General features: G+C 38.6%; 1 protein-coding gene across 9 annotated transcripts in view; it reads left to right on the top strand.

Annotated features, from left to right (window-relative positions):
- The window catches only part of mark2b (MAP/microtubule affinity-regulating kinase 2b), a 50,169-nt gene that overhangs the window by 23,412 nt on the left and 6,091 nt on the right, over positions 1–20,666 (top strand). For 4 of the 9 annotated variants that reach the window (XM_016246824.1, XM_016246789.1, XM_016246773.1 and 1 more), the window contains exons 8-17: positions 2,558–2,794; positions 2,903–3,022; positions 3,608–3,710; positions 3,822–3,934; positions 4,031–4,169; positions 4,270–4,409; positions 7,325–7,413; positions 11,897–12,040; positions 16,216–16,479; positions 18,592–18,618. In XM_016246824.1, coding sequence (XP_016102310.1) covers positions 2,558–2,794; positions 2,903–3,022; positions 3,608–3,710; positions 3,822–3,934; positions 4,031–4,169; positions 4,270–4,409; positions 7,325–7,413; positions 11,897–12,040; positions 16,216–16,479; positions 18,592–18,618 — 1,376 coding nt within the window. The remainder of the gene's footprint in view (positions 1–2,557; positions 2,795–2,902; positions 3,023–3,607; positions 3,711–3,821; positions 3,935–4,030; positions 4,170–4,269; positions 4,410–7,324; positions 7,414–11,896; positions 12,041–16,215; positions 16,480–18,591; positions 18,619–20,666) is intronic. The other 5 variants (XM_016246831.1, XM_016246815.1, XM_016246806.1 and 2 more) reach the window with 3 other exon arrangements.

Here is a 20,666-nt window from a genome sequence, read left to right as displayed (position 1 = left end):
TGTGTGTGTTTGTGTGTGTGTGTGTGTGTGTGTGTGTGTGTGTGTGTGTGTGTGTGTTAACCATTAAGCCACACCTCTATTGTGGCTACAGAGGTTTCTGGCAGTTCAGGTTGGATTGCAGGATCTATATGATTTCAAGTCAAGTTTTTCTTTCAAGTTGCAGACATGTTGATTGTATTGTATTCAGAGCCGGTTGCCCCAGCAAAGGAAATTAAAATGATTGAAATTGTTTTGCCTTCAATAGTTGCAAGCAAAAATACATAATTCAAAAGTTTGAGGTCAGTAATATATTTATATATATATATATATATATATATACACATACACCGTGCCGTGAAAAGGTTTTTGCCCCCTTCCTGGTTTTTTTTGTGCACATTTTTCACACTTAAAAGATTCAGATAATCAAACAGATTTTTATATTACACAAAGATAACCCAAGTAAATACAAAATGCAGTTTTGAAATAATGATTTCATTTGTTAAGGGAAAAAAGCTGTCCGAACCTGCCTGGCCCTACATGAAAAAGTAATTGCCCCCTAAATCTAATAACTGGTTGTGCCACCATTTGCAGTAACAACTGCAATCAAGCATTTGCGAAAACTGGCAATGAGTCTTTCACATCGCTGTGGATGAATTTTGGCCCACTCTTCTTTGCAGAATTGTTTTAATTCAGCCACATTGGAGGGTTTTCAAGCTTGAATGGACTTTTTAAGGTCATGCCACAGCATCTCAATCAGATTTAAGTACGGACTTTGATTTTGCCACTCCAAAACCTTAATTGTGTTTTTCTTGAGCCATTCAGAGGTAAACTTGCTGGTGTGTTTGGGATCATTGTCCTGCTGCATAACCCAAGTGCGCTTGAGCTTGAGGTCACAAACTGACGGCCGAACATTCTCCTTCAGGATTTTCTGATAGAGCGCAGAATTCATGGTTCCATCAATTATGGCAAGTCGTCCAGGTCCTGAAGCTGCAAAGCAGCCCCAGACCATCACACTACCACCACCATGTTTGACTCTTGGTATGATGTTCTTTTTATGAAATGCTGTGTTGGTTTTACGCCAGATGTAACGGGACACACACCTTCCAAAAAGTTCAACTTTTGTCTCATTAGTCCACAGAATATTTGCCCAAAAGTCTTGGGGATAATCAAGATATTTTTTGGCAAATGAGAGACGAGCCTTTGTGTTCTTTTTGGTCAGCAGTGGCTTTTGCCTTGGAACTCTCCCATGGATGCCGTTTTTGCCCAGTCTCTTTCTTATTGTTGAATCATGAACACTGACCTTAATTGAGGCAAGTAAGGTCTGCAGTTCTTTAGATGTTATTCTGGGTTCTTTTATGACCCCCTGGATGAGTTGTCGTTGCGCTCTTAGAGAAATTTTGGTAGGCCGGCCACTCCTGGGAAGGTTCACCACTGTTACAAGTTTTCTCCATTTGTGCATAATGGCTCTGAATGTGGTTCGCTGGAGTCCCAAAGCCTTAGAAATGGCTTTATAACGCTTTCCAGACTGATACATGTCAACTATTTTGTTTCTCTTCTATTCTTGAATTTCTTGAGATCGCGGCATGATGTGTTGCTCTTTAAGCATACTTCACTTTGTCAGACAGGTTCTATTTAAGTGATTTCTTGATTCAACAGGTCTGGCAGTAATCAGTAAATAGTAATAATATTTCACAATATAAGTTTTTACTGTATTTTCCAATTAATCAAAATGAATGCAGCTTTGGTTAGCAGGTATGTGTAAAAAATCTTATTGAATCCAAACTTCTGAATAATGTACAGCATGACCAGTGTAGTCTGATTCTTGAATGAATGACTCTGAGTCAGTTCTTTTTATTGAATTGGTCTAAAAGTCTCAAATCAGTCTTGAACACATAGGTTAATGTCTTTTTCTTTCACTCATCTCCAAATTGAGAAGAACCAAGAAATCGTATTGTATTAATGGTGACTGGTTTGTCTACATGACAGTATGTAGTTAACATACAGGGCCCTTTTGCAAAAACAATGAACACTGAACTCAGTGAAATGTGATTGATTAACATCATGTTAAGCAGCCAATGGGCACACAGATGACATATTAAATACAACACAGCTAAATTCAGTCTTGCAAAGGCAATATAATATCACTTTCATTAGATTTTCGTGCTGCCCATGCCTCATCCATTTCTTTGTTGCTGTGTGTTTGCATGTTGTAAAAGTTTGGCTCTGTTGGCAGAGTAATATTTAACGCTGCAAACCGAGCCCAGTTAGCACCCCGCATCTGTTGCTAGGCAACACGGCCTCTCTTCCCGGCTAAAGTTGGTGTGTAGATGTTGAGTGGCAGCACAGAGGGCAAGTCTCAACACCTTCACAAACACACAAACAATAGCATGAGAGAACTCATTAGGTAAAGTTGGGCAAACACCCTGAAGGAAGAGAAACAGGCATTTCCGATAGACAATTGAGCGCTGAGGTCAAAAAGGGAGATGTGTGTGTTGCTGATTATGTGAACGATGAACACGTAACACTTCTTGTTCACTGTATCAAGCTTCTTACCATTATGCCTCTTTTTCTCCCTTAGGCTGAGAATCTTTTACTGGATGCTGACATGAACATAAAGATCGCTGACTTTGGTTTCAGTAACGAGTTTACGGTGGGCAATAAACTGGACACGTTTTGCGGGAGCCCACCGTATGCCGCCCCTGAACTCTTCCAGGGCAAAAAGTATGACGGTCCAGAGGTGGATGTGTGGAGTCTAGGGGTCATACTTTACACGCTGGTCAGTGGCTCGCTGCCTTTTGATGGACAGAACCTGAAGGTGGGAGACACTGAATATCTGTCTTAATGTTCTTGTTTGTCTCTGTCCTTTTATGTTTCTTCATATGTACTGTATCATCCTCATTGTGTTTCTCTTCGTCTTATGCAGGAGTTGCGAGAGCGTGTTTTAAGAGGGAAATATAGGATTCCCTTCTACATGTCCACAGACTGTGAGAACCTGCTGAAGAAGTTTCTCATCCTCAATCCTACCAAGAGGGGAAGTTTGGAGGTGCGCTTGATTTAGACATGTATACACATCTGATATCTGTCTGCAAACTAAAATACAGGCCTTACATTTGAAGTAGCTTAAAGTATGAGTTTTCAATGTAAAATGTGAAAAAAACAGTAAAAACAGTACATTACTATGAACTTCTATATGCTGAGCCTGAAATCTAAAAAGTTGAAAGCTAAAACAGAAGACCTCCGGAGGCAGGGCAAACGTTGCAAGTTTTTGTTTACAGTAGCAAGTTGGCATGGCTACTGTTTTATTTGACAGCAATATGGCGGAAAAGGCATTTTGCAATGGTGCTTTTCTTTTTAAAACCATTCCTTAATTAATGGTCCTAATTAATTTCTACTACAAGTTTTTTTGCTTCTTTTGATTGATTGATACAATCTGTTACATTTACGTAATGCTTTATATTTTGCATTTAAACATGTGAATGACAAACTTATGTTTTGCTTTCATTCAGATAAGCAGATTTTTTGGCAAAAATTTGCACTTGAATTCATAGTATGGTTGCCTAAAAACACTTAAAGATATGGTTGTGTGATCCCTCACCATTCTCTGTCTGTGTATCTGCCGTTGGCTCAGCAGCAGATCATGAAGGATCGCTGGATGAATGTAGGTCATGAAGATGATGATCTGAAGCCTTACATTGAGCCCCAACCTGACTACAAAAACCCCAGGAGAACAGGTGTGTGTGATTCTCACACATTTGAAATAGTTTAGATGTTAAGAAAACGTAAGATTTGGGAGTGTTTAACAAAGGTATTGCAATGACATTGTGTGTATGTTGCCCATTTAGACATAATGCTTCAGATGGGTTTCAGTCAAGAGGAAATTGAGGAATCTCTCATCAAACAAAAATACAATGAAGTCATGGCAACCTACCTGCTGCTTGACTATAGGAATTCAGAGGTACACGCATACATAAACACACACACACATACTTCAATGCCCACAGAGGCAGCTAAATAATGATGAAACTTTTTGTTTGAAATTTCGGACTCGCAGCTTGACGAGGGTGTCAACTTGTCGCTAAAGCCACGCCCAGGAAGTGACCTCACTAACAGCAATGGCCCTTCTCCACCTCATATGGTACAGCGCAGTGTGTCATCCACTCAGAAACCGGTCAGAAGATCAACAGATCAGGGTGAGCGGATTGGGAGCGTTTGTGAATGAAGACCTTTATAAACACACAATCACACGTACTGTATGTTTGCCCTACATACTCTCTCTTCTTTGTCCCTCAGGCTCATACTCGAAACGGCCTCAGGGAGAAAACAAGCATAGAGTGGAGGATTCTGGGAGGAAAGGTTCAAGTAGCTCCACCAAAGTTCCACCCAGTCCAGTTACCTCCAGCGAACGCAAAAAGAGTTCCACACACTCTACTGTAAGTGTGTCTGTTTGGTTATATGTTTCTTAGAGAATTATTTATTCTTTAATTTTTTATATATTGTGTCTGAAAACTGATAAATGGAAAAATGTAATTTCTACATTATTTTGTGTAAATACACTACTAAACTAAAATCATTTTAAATGCTACAAGTGAAGTTATGCATTATGTACAGTATAAAAATATAATTTTTAATATATGCTTAAGATTACATTTAACACTGTTATTAAAAAAACTAATTGCCAAGTGTTAGGTGACAGCAAAGCCTAACTAAATATAAAAGTTGGATGGAAGAGAATGTACAATTAAATATCGCACCAGAGGTACACACATACCATTAGTTAGAAAAATAATACTTGTTCAACAGTATTTTGAGCTGTGGCATTCATGTATCCTTTCCCAATTCTCTGCCCCCTCTTGTCTTGTCACTGCCAAACACAGAAGTTTTTTCAATCTATAAAACACAATTATGCAAAAAAGGGAACTATATCAATTAGAGTATGTTTATCTATGCAGCGTGTTTGTTGATCTTTTACAAGCTAGGGCACTCAAGCTTATCAACAGAACTAATACAGTACCAAAGTCACGTCATGTTCTTTAGTTCAGTTTCCATGTACTTGAAGAACATGTAATTACATTATGGATTGAGGAAGGTTTTTTACACAATAGCAGGGTAATTTTTAAACATCTTAACTACTGCTTCTGTTCCCAGTTACACGAGGGTGCTCTGAAAAGCCTGCTGCTTTCCACACTGATATTTTTCATGCAGCAGATGGCTGGAAGGGCTTGCCCAGGGTTGAAGTGCACTCTCTGACCAAGAGATGTTTGGCACGTCCAAAACTCATGGCTTCTGCTCAAGTTATTTCTGTGAAAATGCTACAGTGGATGCTATTTTGAGCTTTAACACAGCACATCAAACTGGAGTTTCTAGGTTTGCACATCTTTAGATAGTGTGCCTTTTCCCTTTGTTTTTAAAGTGCAAATACTATTGTATGAATAGGCCCTGTCTGAGTACTAACCAAGTAGTAGCTCTACCACAAGTTAGATGAGAGAGCAAACATTTTCATACCTTGAGCAATAGACAAAAATGTTTTTTGTTTCTAGTTTGTCATTCACCCAGGGTTCGTACCAGGGCTGTCCTTTGTATGGTTCATAGCATGATTCATTTAATCACTCCTAGCCCAAACTTGGATTACTGTTGCAGTTCCAGAACTAATACATGCAAATGTGCATTTGTCAGAAAAATCTAGTAAAGAGATTATAGAAATTTAAGCTGCAGTGTGTAACTTTTGGTTCTCTAGCGGTTAATAAACAGAACTGCGTGCGTCTTGCGTAAGAACATTGTAGTCGGAGCTACTTCTCTCTGTTTATGTCTATGACAAATCACGCAGAAACTGGGCTACTCTGCAGTGGTTCCTACCAGAACCAGTCTGAAGTAGTATGAATATAAAAACTCATTATAAGTGTACTGTAGTGATTCAGGATAAGCCAAAAACACAGTTTGGAAAATGGATTCATGATGTTCTCACGTATTATATAAATTTTGTACATTTTGAACACAAAAAGTTACGGACTGCCGCTTTAAGGAATATTATTATAGAAATTATGGAAATATATTATAGAAATTGTAAATATGATTTAATATCACTTGTAATAATAGTAAAATTTATAATTATTTATTACTATTATTATTATTAAAACAATAATTCAATTTTAGCTTTAATTTATTTTTAGTAAGTTTTAGTACTTTAAATTCAATTAAAGTTTATTAGTATACTGCTTTTTTAAGATACAAATCGTTGCAAAGCAGCTTTACAGAAAATTTACGTTTCTATTTTAAAGTTTCTACATTATATTTAGTAGTAGCTTATCAGTGGTGACTATGTCAAGTTGATGTCCATATGGAAGAAATGTACAGTAAAATTCATGCAGTTAGTTAATGACAGACGGTGAACACTAATAACTGCAGTGATTATATGTTGCGATTAAACTTATAGCAAAATGTGGTAGTTTTGTATGTTGTTTGAGGGTTGGCATCATCTGAGGTCCTCTGAGGAAGATCTAAATGTATTTTATTTCACTTAGTTGCCAAGGCTGCATTTTCTCGTTGTTGTTTACATTTTTTGTAAGTTTATTTTTCATCTAATATTTATATTTTATTTTTATTTCAGCCTTATTTCAGTTTACAAAAACAGTTATTAATAGTTCTAGGGCAGCGGTTTTCAATTCCAGTCCTCGTGATTGACAGGATATTACACCATGATTCCAGTTCGAAGCGAGCATATATGTTCCATTCAAAGGGCATTAAAGTGCGCGAGATGTGAATATAAATAGTATTTATTTACAGAGGTATATTATGTCACACTCCACGCTTCTCTAGTAAGTTTTGTCTGTGTGTGAAGATGCTGCAGGCCACGGTGTAGCACAAATCCATGAATGAATGTTCCGAAGTGAAGTTAACCTCAACAGATTTCCCCTGCTCAGGGAGTAGGGAGCAATGAACACTGTGTAGGGACCATGTCAGTCAGAACACAGTTCTCTTCTAACGAGCTGATGATCTGAATCGGGTTTGTTAAACAAGAGAGACATGCAAAATATGCGGAGCGGTTTTTAAGGCATCTTTACATAGTTGAGTTAGGGCTGCTTTATGCCTGCTTAAAATTCGGTGTAAAGACATAAGCCTGACTAAATAATGCCAGCTGTGACCCACGCCAGTCCCTAGTTTCAAAGTATGTTGTTATCATTGCTGTGTAAATGCATTTATGCCATTTCCGAGCAGCTTTAGACCTTCTGTGTGAAGACACCTAAATGCCACTTCAAAAGTACTTCTCTGAAACCTTTGCAGTGTAAATTTGGCATTAGTTAACAGTAACAACATTGGTTTGCACCTGTGTGTGTGTTTGTGATTTCAGAATAGTATCCTGTCCACGGGCACAAGCCGCAGCAGAAATTCCCCCGTTTCTGAGAGAGACACTCTAGGAGTGCAAAACGGCAAGGACAGGTACACCCAAAGACACATGCATCTGTTGAAAGAGTGTAAATCTCAAAAAAGGCAAAGTACAGAAAAACACTTACCGTTCTCTTACTGTCACACACACGTATACGGGCACAGTTCATCCCTCTAGATAAGATCACTAACAACACCAGTCACCATATACACACACACACACACACACACACACACACACACAGTCTACTTCTATCTCCTGTCTCTATGCTGTTGGCCGTTACCTGCCATGGAGCCCAGACTGGCGTGCTTTTGATTTCCAGAAAGGCTAAATTGTGCCAGATTGGCATACTTCATCCTGGGTTTCAGCCAGATTAGTGATGCCTAGAGAACCATCTCATTCAGACCCACACACTCATTTACAGAGAAAGATATCCATCACCAGAGTATTCTTTTGAAAACCTTTTAGATGCCTTAATTGGTAAAATCCCAGTCACACGTGCATGCATTAAAGCATCATCTAAACCCCATATAAACCTCCCACCATCATCGGCGACAAACACTAAGTCAGTCATCCTTCACTTCCTGTGCACCACTAACCATTCATGCATCATAACTGCTCCTTCTCCAACATTCATATTGCTGCTTATGCTCACATTCCACACACTCCAGTGTCTTCACTATATCAATTATGCATAAGCATATGCATGAGATGTATTTTTAAAAATGGAGATAGAGCTTTCTGCCTACTGGAGTCTTGTTGCATGAAGATGATGTCTTCTGTGCTACCAAAGTGTTGAATGATGACCATCAGATGCTTTAATTATGGTCAAATCGATGTGCATGTACCTTGTAGTTTAAAAATTGTTCATTGGTTAATCAACTGAGACAAAACATATCTGTGGGAATTTGAACTCTGAATGTGCACTTATGCTCTGTCAACAAGTGTCAGTTCCAGTGCAGAAAGCCCTATGCCGTTAGTAATAATGAAGGCTTGTTCAGACCAAGTATAAATATACAGGGATGATAAGATTTCAAAAGGAACCAATGCATTTCTATGAACTCCTTTGTACCAAGCTCTGAATAACATACCGTATGGATAATTTGTTGTACTTTTATCATCATTATTATTATTAGTGTCATTATTTGTTTATGGTTCTGATGAAGAAAACAAACTCTCAGACAAATAAGATTTTAGATCTTAGGTCATGTGATGTAGATTTTAGGTCATGTGTCAGGAACTGACCTATCAGTAAACGACCGAGTAAGATTTGATTTTGATAACAGAAGCTTGCAGTTTTTGCAGAGCTACTTAGATACACACAGAATAACAAAAATAACACAATACTAAAATACCACATACTGTTAAAATGTTTGGGGTCAGTAACATTTTTTAAGAAATCAATGCTTTTATTCACATGCAATGTTACAGTAAAGACGTGATGTTACAAAATACTTTCAATTATAGACAAGTTCTCTTGAACTTTGTATTTACCAAAGAATACTGAAAAAGGTCTTTATGGTTTGATATGTTTTCTTAAGCAAGCATCAAATCAGCATATTAGAATGGTTTCTGAATTATCGTGACACTGAAGACTGGAGTAATGACTGATGAAAATTCAGCTTTGCCATCGCAAGAGTAATGACATTTTTAAATATATTGAAATAGGAAACCGTTATTATAAATTGTAATATTATTTCACAATATAAATATTTTGCTGTATTTTAGATCAAGTAATTAAAAAAATCTTACGGACTCCAGACAGAAGTGTATATACAGAACAGTTGCTATATACAAGAGAATATGTGTTTGTACATAAAGTAAGATAAATTATGGCATAGGAGCAGGATTGGAGAAGACTACTGTATATTCACAGTAGTACTGTGGGTCACATTGACCAGAATATATATTTTTTTCCTTTCAACTTTCATCATTGGACTTGATGTGAATGGTTTTGGTGCAAGGAGTTGTTATACTTTCTCTCATTCTCTCAATTCTCTCATAATTTACTCACCCTCATGCCGACCCAGATGTATATGACTTTCTTTCCCAAAGCTGATGCTTCAAAAACCACACCAAATGAACATGAAGGTAATCCACACGGCCCCAGTTATTGAATCAATGTCTGAAGTAAAACAATAGGTATAAGAAAAATAATATTATTAATATTATTATTTTTAAACTATAACCTATCACTTCTGGCCAACTGTCATATGTCTTGTTCTGAGGCAGGGGTCCTGTACACTTTCATTATTTGGAGAAATATTGAGTATTTTTAGAAAAATCTTTGTGTATGTCTAAACAAAAGTAAGTCATAAGTCCTGTGGGATGACATAAGGGTGAGTAAATGATGAGATATTTTTTTGTTTTTGAGTATCACTTGAACTTGGTGTGAACAAGCCTTTAACTGTTGTTATTAGAGCTGTGCTCTGCTACTGTAGTTGTCTATGGGTGTGTAAGTATGTTATGATAACACTAATGAATTGAGAAAGACCCCATGAATTCAAATGATGGTTTTTTGAATAAGAACATCATCCGTTCCTAACATCAACTTTTGAATAGCAATAGCAAGTAGCAATCATGTGATGTATACAAAAGGCTATTTAAAAAAGGCCTGCGCTATGTCACGCCCCAACGTCCTGTTTAAGTAACTAATGTTTCGACAGGAAAGAAAACTGTTTCCATCAAACGATTTCATGGGGTCTTTAAGAGTTATAACCTTTTGTCCTTTTAATGCTACTGCAGGTTTTGTTGATTTGCCTGTGTGTTTTCTCATGAGCTTATCTGAAGGCATTCAGACAGTGTGTCGGGTTAAATATTCCCCACACATCCCTCTTTCTTTTCCATTTCTTTCTCTCTCTCTCCTGGATCATTTGTCTTTGAACACTCATTTTGTTTTTCTTCTGTCTGCGTTGTGAGTGTGTGTGACTTTGTATGTCTTTGTTAGTGTATGTATAGCTTTAAATGGATTAGGGTGGCTTGTGATGGAAAAAAGCACCATTAACACTGTTGTAAGGTTGCTGTAGTCGTCTGTAATAGGCTTAGCTTCTCTCTGCCACATAGCAAGGTGATAGCATGTTATTTCTCCACTACAAGCTCAAATAATCCCTGCATAGTGGCATGTGGTTGTGTGTGTGTGTTTCTTTTGTGCTTTTCTGTGAAATCAGCACTCTGTTTGACCTCTTTCTCTCTCCCTCCATCTCCCCCTTCTCTCTCCTGTACCATTCACCACTGTCTCTCACTTCAGATGCCCAGATCTATCTATCTATCTATCTATCTATCTATCTATCTATCTATCTATCTATCTATCTATCTATCTATCTATCTATCTATCTGTCTATCTGTCTATCTGTCTGTCTGTCTGTCTGTCTGTCTGTCTATCTATTTATCTGTCTGTCTGTCTATTGATCTATCTATAGGTCTGTCTTGGTGTCTGTTTGTCTTAAACCCCAAGTATACCTCGTATCTATCTATCTATCTATCTATCTATCTATCTATCTATCTATCTATCTATCTGTCTATCTGTCTATCTGTCTGTCTGTCTGTCTATATCTATTTATCTGTCTGTCTGTCTATTGATCTATCTATAGGTCTGTCTTGGTGTCTGTTTGTCTTAAACCCCAAGTATACTTCGTTTTTGTAGCCTTACATTTGAACGCGTAGCTTTTCAAAGTATACTTCATTTGATGCTGTGCGCGAACGCTGGAAGTCGACACATGAGCTCATAAAAGGACATGCACTCTAGAAATATGTCTGTCTGTCTGTCTGTCTATCTATTTATCTGTCTGTCTGTCTATTGATCTATCTATAGGTCTGTCTTGGTGTCTGTTTGTCTTAAACCCCAAGTATACCTCGTTTTTGTAGCCTTACATTTGAACGCGTAGCTTTTCAAAGTATACTTCATTTGATGCTGTGCGCGAACGCTGGAAGTCGACACATGAGCTCATAAAAGGACATGCGCTCTAGAAAGCTTCATCCATGTCCAGTGTCTGCTCTGTTCTTCACCGTTAAGTTATGACCGATAACAAATATTTTTGAAGTCTTTTTAACCAAAGCTGAGCTGTCTCATACCCTCTGCGCATACAAAATACAAAAATCAGGTGGTGCGAGTACAGTACGCACGTACTGTTCTGATGACTAAATTTGCGTCATGCGCACTGTACGCTGTCCCTCACGTACGCATAAATAGTGAAGTATACTTTGGGCTTTACACTGTATTCTGTCAATCTATTGCTCTGTCGTCCTGTCTATTGCTCTGTTTATCACTCTATCATTCTATCCATTTATCTCTCTGTTGCTATAACTGTCGATCTCTCATCTATCTATTGCTCTAACCATATATGTTCATCTATTGTCTGTTGGTCTGTAAATTGGTCTGTCTGTCTTCATCATTCTCTCTAATGTGTGCAAAGTGTTGTTTCTAATGGAATGCATCTCCCTCCCTCCATGCCTCCACACATATGTACACACTCGTGTTTATGTGTGTGTCGATTTGTGCGTGTGTGTACGGAGGGGCCGCTCTCTCTCTACCCTCAGCCTAAACACGCCCGGGTCCCGTGCCTCCACGGCCTCGGCCGGCGCCGTGCTCTCCTCATCCTCTTCCTCACGCACCCGCCATCACAAGTCCCTCTCTACCTCCGCCCATCCCTGCCCCGCAGACCTGCACTCACACCGGCCCAGGCAAGTCCCCACGCCAACAGGAAACCAGTCATGTCAACTACTGAATAGTGTCACATAAAGTGATGAAATATGGGAACTGTAGCATGTCTCAGGGGGTTTCTGCATTCTTAGAAATCATTTACTTGGCAGGGAAAGAGATTGCAGGAAGTCAGGGGATGACAAAAGTCGACAGAGTCAACACTGGGAGATGGCTGTGATACAAGACTAAAACAAGACACATTTTTATATCCCTTCTGAAAAGACCAGCATATGTTTTGGCTTTTACTCTACGGTTGTGTCCAGGCTTCTTCACTAGTAGGGGAAAAGATAGTTCAGCCAAAAATTAAATATCATAATTTACTCACCCTTGTATCATTCCTTATCTGTATGACTTACTTTCTTCTGTGGTACACAAAATATGGTATTTTGGAAAATGTGCTATTTTGTTCGTACAATGAAAGTCAGAGTTCTTTTGGACCTCACTGACTTAAACTGTATGGACAAAAAGGAAAGTCATACAGGTTTGGAACAACATCAGGCTCATCCAGAAAAATCACACTAGAATTTTCAGTTTGAATTAACTACTTCAAACCAGCAAGACTTTCTTGGTCAACCAGTTTCACTGGGAAAAAGAAACATGTAGCAATGTCTGTCATATACCAGCTTGGACCACAACACTCTTTTTTTTCAGAAGGGATTTCAGGAACAAATAAGAAATAATATTATTTATTACAGCTTCCATGGAGTGATGAGTGGTTGTTAGGATAGGATGTGAACGGCGTTACCTGGCAGTGTTGCTGAATTAAAATAATGCTACACAGACCCCACTTCACTTTATAGTTAATCGTGCTCCCTCCTTCTTTTAAACATTGTCTCCTATCCTCTCTTGACCATCACTGTAAGGCCACTAACAACAACCGCATATTCACACTAAACACTGACCACACCAGGAACACACCATCATTTATAGCGCTGCAGCTAAGGCAGCGTGGAGTGTGAGTGGTTCAAATAGCCTGTCAGTGCTGTTGTAAGTGAATGGCTGGTCTGTTGCATGCAGTGAGCTGAGCCTCTTCCGAGCATGGTTGGGGACCACTGAGAGAAGGTACTGCTGCCCTGTTATATCGTCTCTCTCACTCCTCTGTACTTCTCTGCCCCCTGTGCACGGTCTCCCCTCTGGAGTGAAATGTACCTCAGTGCAAGGGCCATATATTCAGATCTGTGCACTGTATATATGAGTGAGTGAGTGAGGGGCCATGTACAGCACATAGTGTGGCTTATTCTGTCGCTCAATATCCTTTCACGCGACTCATGTCAGGACACAAGTGTTGACTTTCACAAGTGCTACAAATAGCAAACAGGAAGGGAGATTTTACAAGGTTTAACTGAAAATAGTGACAGCAAACGGAAGAAAAACATAGAACTGATGTAGCAATGGCAAGCTCATGGGTTTGATTCCCAGGGAATGCTTAAATGTGAATGCAGAAAGAAAAATGAGTTCATGAAACTGTCTCGGGACACTTTTAGCTGCCACTGGATCAATCCCTCTTATATCTTATGATTATGAAAAGTCAGAGTCTAATCAAACTTTTCAACAATTTACGTGAGTCTAACCTGGTGTCGATGGTAACACTGTAGTTTGATGCTTTGCTGCCAAGAAAACCATCAACATGAGTCACGTGCAAGGGCCTTTGACAACTTAGGACTGTGTGGTTTGCCACTATGAAAATCTCTGCTTCAAGAGAGAATATAAATGGAATATGTGAATAATACTATATGCATGTCGCATCATACATGTTTCATGTGTGTTCCGACATGTCAAAAATGCAGATGTGTTTTCCCAGTGGCATGGGTTTGGTTCTTAAGCTCCTGCTCATATCTGCTTGGGTGAGTGCTTGTATTAAATTTTTACTTCTTAACATTTAGCTGTGTGCCATATTTAACATACTACAGTGTTATCATGGGAACATCTGAGTCCCTTGCTAAGGTGTTGTGTTTGTGTGTATTAGTTTGCACAGTCAGAGTTAGTCAATTAATTTTTCCCCAAATCTGCCCCTGAGTATTCTTGCTCCATGGTAAAGTGATAGAGTTGGACACTCCCAGTGATGTGCAGTCTTTCAGGCCCCCGGTTTAATCCATCATGAAGTGTTAGTGATGACCTGCTGTGAACGTTTGTGTAAAGAGGGTTTGAGAAGGACATTTTTAGCCACTCTATTGAGGTCATACCTGGATCTGCAAAAGGTAAGTGATTGTGGTGCTGCCAAAATGTTTTTAAAAAAAAAAAGTTAAATGTAAAAAGAAAACGGCTCAATTGAGGTGAAAAAGTGAGAGAAATTGAGTCAGTGGCATTGTAAATGCTGATCCCCAGTAACCAACTGATTTGTTTTACTCAGTCAACATGAAATGATGCATACAACCCATTTTACTTGCATAATATGATGCATTTCAGGATGAATCAGAGTATTCAAAGATAAAATTGTCAATCGGGACTTGATTTTATCCATCCGGAATTACTGTGGTCCTAAAATTCCTGCTTTATGATTTTATTTAATTTTATTTTATTCAGTATATTTGTCTTTAGAATAACATCCAAAGAAAAAAAACCTTGTGCAATAAGACAAGAAAAGTAAATGGTGTGGAATTTGATTTCATGTTGGCTGTAAAAAAAATCTTTAAAGGTTTTTACTTTCCACAAGTGGAGACGTGTGTGCAACCTTGTCAGATCAGGAGCTATAAACATGTCCCTAAATGAGATGATAATGTGGTTTCTGTTTATAGAGCAGATCATAGTTTGTTATTCCAAACACAGCTATGTTTCTGAGAAGGGTCCAGCATACTTCACTTCCTGGCTGAAGTGGATGGACAGTGTTTGTGATCTAGCTTTGGCGGGTTCAGTTACCCAGAGTCATGTGACCTCCCTGGCGGTGCTTGTGCCGGTTGGCGACTGGTTCTGGCTAGGTTCTACTACACTGGTTGGCACTTAAACAGATGTTGGCGTGGACCTGACATGGTTGGGTGAGATTTTCACAGACAGTGCGCAGAAAGGACAGCTATGGGGGAGGTGTGCTGCTTCACTACACATGCTTGGTTGGACACACTAACTCGCACACAAATTACAGTTCACAAGTTTCACAATATCCCTGATCTGTGTGTGTGTGCGCATTTTGTGACAAATAAGGACATAAATTTGTATAATGACAAAGGTATGACATAGGTATTACAAGGAGAAGGTGACTTTTCAGGACATTACCCCATGTCCCCACTTTTCAAAACGCTTATAAATCACAGAATGGAGTGTATTGAAAATCTGAAATAGCACAAAGTTTCCTGTAAGGGGTAGGGTTGGTGTAGGGCAATAGAATATACGGTCTGTACAGTAATAAAACCATTACGCCTATGGGATGTCCCCACTTTTCACAAAAACAAACCTGTGTGTGTGTGTTGGATTAAAAGTCTATGCATTGGGCCAGAGATATGTCTGTGTTCTCTTCTCTGCAGTCGACGTATTTTATTATTTTGAGATTACATAATAAAAGTATTTGAGCACTGCAAGAGCCAGAACAGAGCTCCTGATACTTTAACGATTGGTTTACCATAATTTAAATCTGTATTTTTGAAGTTAAACATGATTTTATGGAGGTTGTTTTATGAATGCATAAATCAAATGTTTTTCATATGTACAAAGCAGGTTTGAAACACCCATTATCTGCTATTCTTTCTGCAGACATAAATAGTGAAAATCAACCTTCCATGCCCATATTACATTTTTTTTTATAAAGCGTAAGCTAAAAAATTAAATACATTTTAAAACCTTCATTAAAGATAACATTTTAATGAAGGTTTTAAAATGTATTAATTTTTTTAGTTTACACTTTATTTTACAGTGTCATTGTTACAGTGTAATTTTATATTTAAGTACCGAGTTATATTAACATGTTCCTATGCATATAATTATGCATAATTTATTGTAACATGACGTGCAACAAGGACACTTTAAAATAAATGGTTAGCTATTTTTTTTTTAAATAATGTCCATTTTATTTAAATGGAAAACATTTAAAATGCATTTAAATATTTATTGAAATCACTTTTATTAAAAAAAAAAAAAAAAAGAAAGTAAATATACATCTTTAAATGCTGATGCTACCATGTCCTCATCTTTCTTTCCTTTTCTTTGGGGAAAAATGGCTTTGTCACAGTGATCCCCCACAGAGAGCACCTGGTGCTTCCCCATCAGCCCACAATATCAGCAGCGCAGCTGGGACGGACCGTACCAATTTCCCTAGAGGGGTGCCCACCCGCAACACCTTCCACCTCGGCCAGCAGCGAGGTGCACGGGACCAACAGGGTTCTCCTTACCACGGAGCCCCCGCCTCCCCTTCTCTCTCCCACGACAACAGCCAACAACGACGACCCGCGGCTTCCGGCATCTTCAGCAAGTTCACCTCCAAGTTTGTGCGCAGGTGAGATAGACAACAAGTGTTGGATAAATCAGTAGATTGACATGGAGCTGAAGCAATGACAGGGGAAGTCACTGATTTCAGGAGGTGCTAACAGCCCGAGAAGCCCGATTGTGGCTGAGCGTGGTGGTGTGCGGATGAGTGAGATGAATGCCGGGTATTTTCATCAGTTAAAGATAGACTAGGTGATGATGAAAAATAACAGAAAGAGACTTGAAGACAAGCGAACACATTCTCACACCTCCTGCTGAGGGTTATTACATAGGTGTCTGTCATTATATTAAGTTAGTTTGCTGGTTGGTTGTCCGTCTGTGATCAAACAGCTTCACAAGTGGATTTGTTCTTGCAAAACGCCGGCACACGCAATCGCAATGTTCAACAGAGTCTTGGGTATTGTCATCATTTCACCCGCAAGGTCAGGCCTTCATAAGGCAATCAAAGTGCTGTCACTACCCATAATCCCAACATGAATCTCGGCTCATTTAAACATGCAGATTTCTCATCAGTTTCATCATCTCTGTCTCCAAGTTCCAGCACACATATCTACCTTGTCCGCACCTCCATGGCGACAGTATCCTTGGTAACAGCTGAGGTATTGCATTCCCCTGCTCTATAAATACTTGTGGAGGGGACACCTTGGCATCCACTCTCTAGTGCCAGTTTACAAAAAACTTCCGGCTTACATTGTGCTGTATTGCTTCTTCAAAAGCACAAAACTCATGTTTAAACTGCTAGATGAAAAATCTCAGTTGCACTTTGAGGAACATAAGAACACCTTCATATTCAGTATTATTCTTTCATTTCTGTTCAGTCTCAGATTTCAAAGGAAAGGGTGAAATGACAGATGGCATTTTGTCCGTGTGTATCTGTCTGTTTGTTTTTGTGTCCTTTTGTGTATACGTTCAAGCCAGTGTGGGAATGGTTCGCCACGAACAAGATGTGTGCGTTTTAATAAATGAATGTAAACATCTTTTCTTACGGTCAACATGAAATGACATTCACAACCCGTTTTACTTCTGAAATATGATATTTTTCTAAATGAAACTGAATATTAGTAAAAAATGGGCATTAAATGCCAAAATGGGGCCAGGCATGTATGTGAGCATCTGGTTATACCTTAATGGTAATGCCTCTGTTTCAGTTTTATTGTTGAATATAGGTAATATGTGCAACTTTTATTACACTACCATTCAAATGTTTGGGGTAATTATGATTCTTGAGGAGCATATCCGAATGATTTCTGAATTATCACGTGATACTGAAGACTGAAGCAATGGCTGCTGAAAATTCAGCTTTGCCATCACAGGAATAAATGACATTTTAAAATATATTAAAATAGAACACAGTTATTTTAAATTGTAATAGTATTAAACTATTAACCAGTATTAAAAATACAGAGTATTAAAATATTACTGTATTATTAAACACATAACTGCAGCCTTCTTGTGCATAAGAGACTTCTCAAAAACAATAAAAATCTTACCAACCTCAAACTTTCTGAATGGTAGTGTATATTAATGTAATATGCCTTGAAATTACCAGCTAGATTATTTTATTGAAAAGGTTGCATTATCTACAACAGTATGTCTGAAACAGTAACTACTGGCTATTGGTTAATGTTATTTTCACCCCCTGAGTGGCCTATGCCAGTCATGAAGGTTAGTCATTTCAGAGGTGGAGCTAAATGATGAAAAGTTACGAAGACAATTTATTTTTCTTTAGTGTCATTTGCAATGATTAACTGTGCACATGTACTAAATTTCCAGTCTTATTGTGCCATGAATTAAGTAAATTGGGTCAGTTTTGATTTCATGTTGGCTTTAACAATACTTCAGGTTAGGCGGTTTAGCTCTACTTAGTTTGTGTAAGCATTCCAACCCTTTTATGCGTGTTAATAATTAACTTTAATAGTTTAATTGCATGCAGTGACCCAGATTACTAATGTTATTTGCTCATTCTGTACAGTTTAAACCGATAACCCCAGACTGATTGTTACTGTGTCCAGGGCAACCCGACCACTTTATGACATTTTCATTTGCCTTTTTGCTCTTCAATTTACATACATACATTTCTTTCCTTTTTTTTCTTCTTTTTTCTTTTGCTTTTGTTTTGTAGAAATCTGTCACTCAGATTCCCCAGAAGGTAGGCAACGATGACCCTAACCCCCCTTTGTTTAATGCTTGTTTTGACCTTTTTATTTCTCTTTCCCTGTTCCTTGTCTACATCCCTCAGTGTGTTCTGTGATTGGCCTTTTTTTTCCTGGTTTATTTTGTGTGCAGTGTCATGACCAGCACTAACGACCAACTTCAGCCCTAAAAAAACCACCGTCCTCAACTTTCCACAGTAACACCCAGTGCCTTTCCTCCCCGTCTCCATCCTTTTATTTCCCCTCCCTGTCAGTTTATCTGGTGACCTCACCTGTGTGTCCCAGATTCTGTGTGTGACTAGTGTCTCTGCCTGCTCGAATAACACAGGGCTTTGATAACAGGACCTGATGTCAAAATTAAGACGGCTAAAAGGATATGGTGTCATGGAAAAATAAATCCACAAGCACAGTTACTTGCATACACTATTGTTCAAAAGTTTTGGGTCTGTATGGGTTTTTGAAATAAGGCTTTATTCAACAAGGATGCATAAAATTGATCAAATGTGACAGTAAAGATATTTGTAGTCTTACAAAAAATTTCTATACTGCTGTTTATTTTAACTTTATATTCACCAAAAGATCCTGTAAAAAAAAAAAAAAGATCACGGTTACCATAAAAATATGAATGTTTCTTGAGCACCAAATCAGCATATTAGAATGATTTCTAAAGCATCATGTGAAACTGAAGCCTGGAGTTATGGCTGCTTTCTATTAGAAAGTATATTCTAATAGAAAACATTGTAATAATATTATATTTTATTTGATCAAAGATTTTGATCAAATAATTGCAGCCTTGGTGAGCATAAGAGACTTTTGAATGCTAGTGTATGTCGCAATTGTTTTGGCACAGGTCGTTTACACCATGTCTTCCTCATTTTGGCTCATAGAGGAAGTCATCGCTTGAATAACTGAGCAAAAAATTATGATCATCTAAATGTCACTTCTAGAAAGTATGTTGTTATGCTAAAGGCAGGCTGCCATTGTAAAGATAAATGTTAATATCAGGTATTTTTTGAGCTGGAAATGTAAAAGGAAAAAGGTTAAAGGATTAGAAAGACTGATGGATGAAGAATGGTTATCTTGTGCAGAATGTCTTCAGAAGCGTTTCCTCTCTCTTTCTTTCACTTGCTCATTAACAATGACAACAGCTACAGAAGCTGAGACCGGCCAGCTGTCAGGCTTTGTCCTGCTCAAACACCTAAAACCAAACTTTCCCCATCGCACTGCTCTCTCTCTCTATTTATGCGGCATTGTCAGAATCTGTTTTGACTGATGACTCACTCACAGGCACCTGGCGAATGGACGTCACCATCTGTCTGAAGTCACTAACCACTTGGGCCACTGGCACAAAAACATGGAGTTTGAATTAACAAAGACATTTTCTTCCACTGACACGATTATGTTGATAACCTGTGTTCATGTTTTAGGAACTGAAGTGATGCGAGGTGCTTATATCGTTTTAGAGACCAGCAGAGGGCGTAAGCGAGCAGTTTATTAAAGGAACTGTATGTCTTTGCGCCCTCTGGTGGTCAAACCTGAAGCCTGTATTTTGTGATTCATGTCTTTTGGTGACCAACTGTTCTTTGCAGGATTCGTCAAAAGTAATGGCTCGTGTTTCTTTCAGTGCTTAAACAGCTCAAATGCTGCTTTGCTCGTTTTTTTAACCATTTGTTATGACGCACTAACAAAGTCCTGAGCTGTTTCTTTCATTGTCTCACTGTCTGTCCACGTGACTGAGTTGGTGTGTTTCTGTCTTCTGTGTGGCGTTTTTTTTAATGTGACTCTTAGCATAAGGGCTCTGACGGTATTGTCAGTTTGCTAAGGGGCTGTTTGTCTGTTTGTGTGTCTGGTGGCGTGTTCGGGATGCTTGTGTGCTCGGCCAGACAGACTATAGGGGCAGGTGACTGTTGGATGCGAGTAGTTACCATGGTGATGGGGCTCTGTAGAATCCTTAAGAGCGTCTTGGACAGACCTGCATCATTCCACCCCACTTCATGTTACTGAAGCAGTCTGTCTGATTCATCTGTTCATTGGCATTACACAT

Source organism: Sinocyclocheilus grahami, unplaced genomic scaffold (assembly GCF_001515645.1).
Source record: "Sinocyclocheilus grahami isolate Dianchi unplaced genomic scaffold, SAMN03320097.WGS_v1.1 scaffold24.1, whole genome shotgun sequence".
Classification (NCBI taxonomy): Eukaryota; Metazoa; Chordata; class Actinopteri; order Cypriniformes; family Cyprinidae; genus Sinocyclocheilus; species Sinocyclocheilus grahami.
This window is presented reverse-complemented; position numbering and strand designations above follow the sequence as displayed.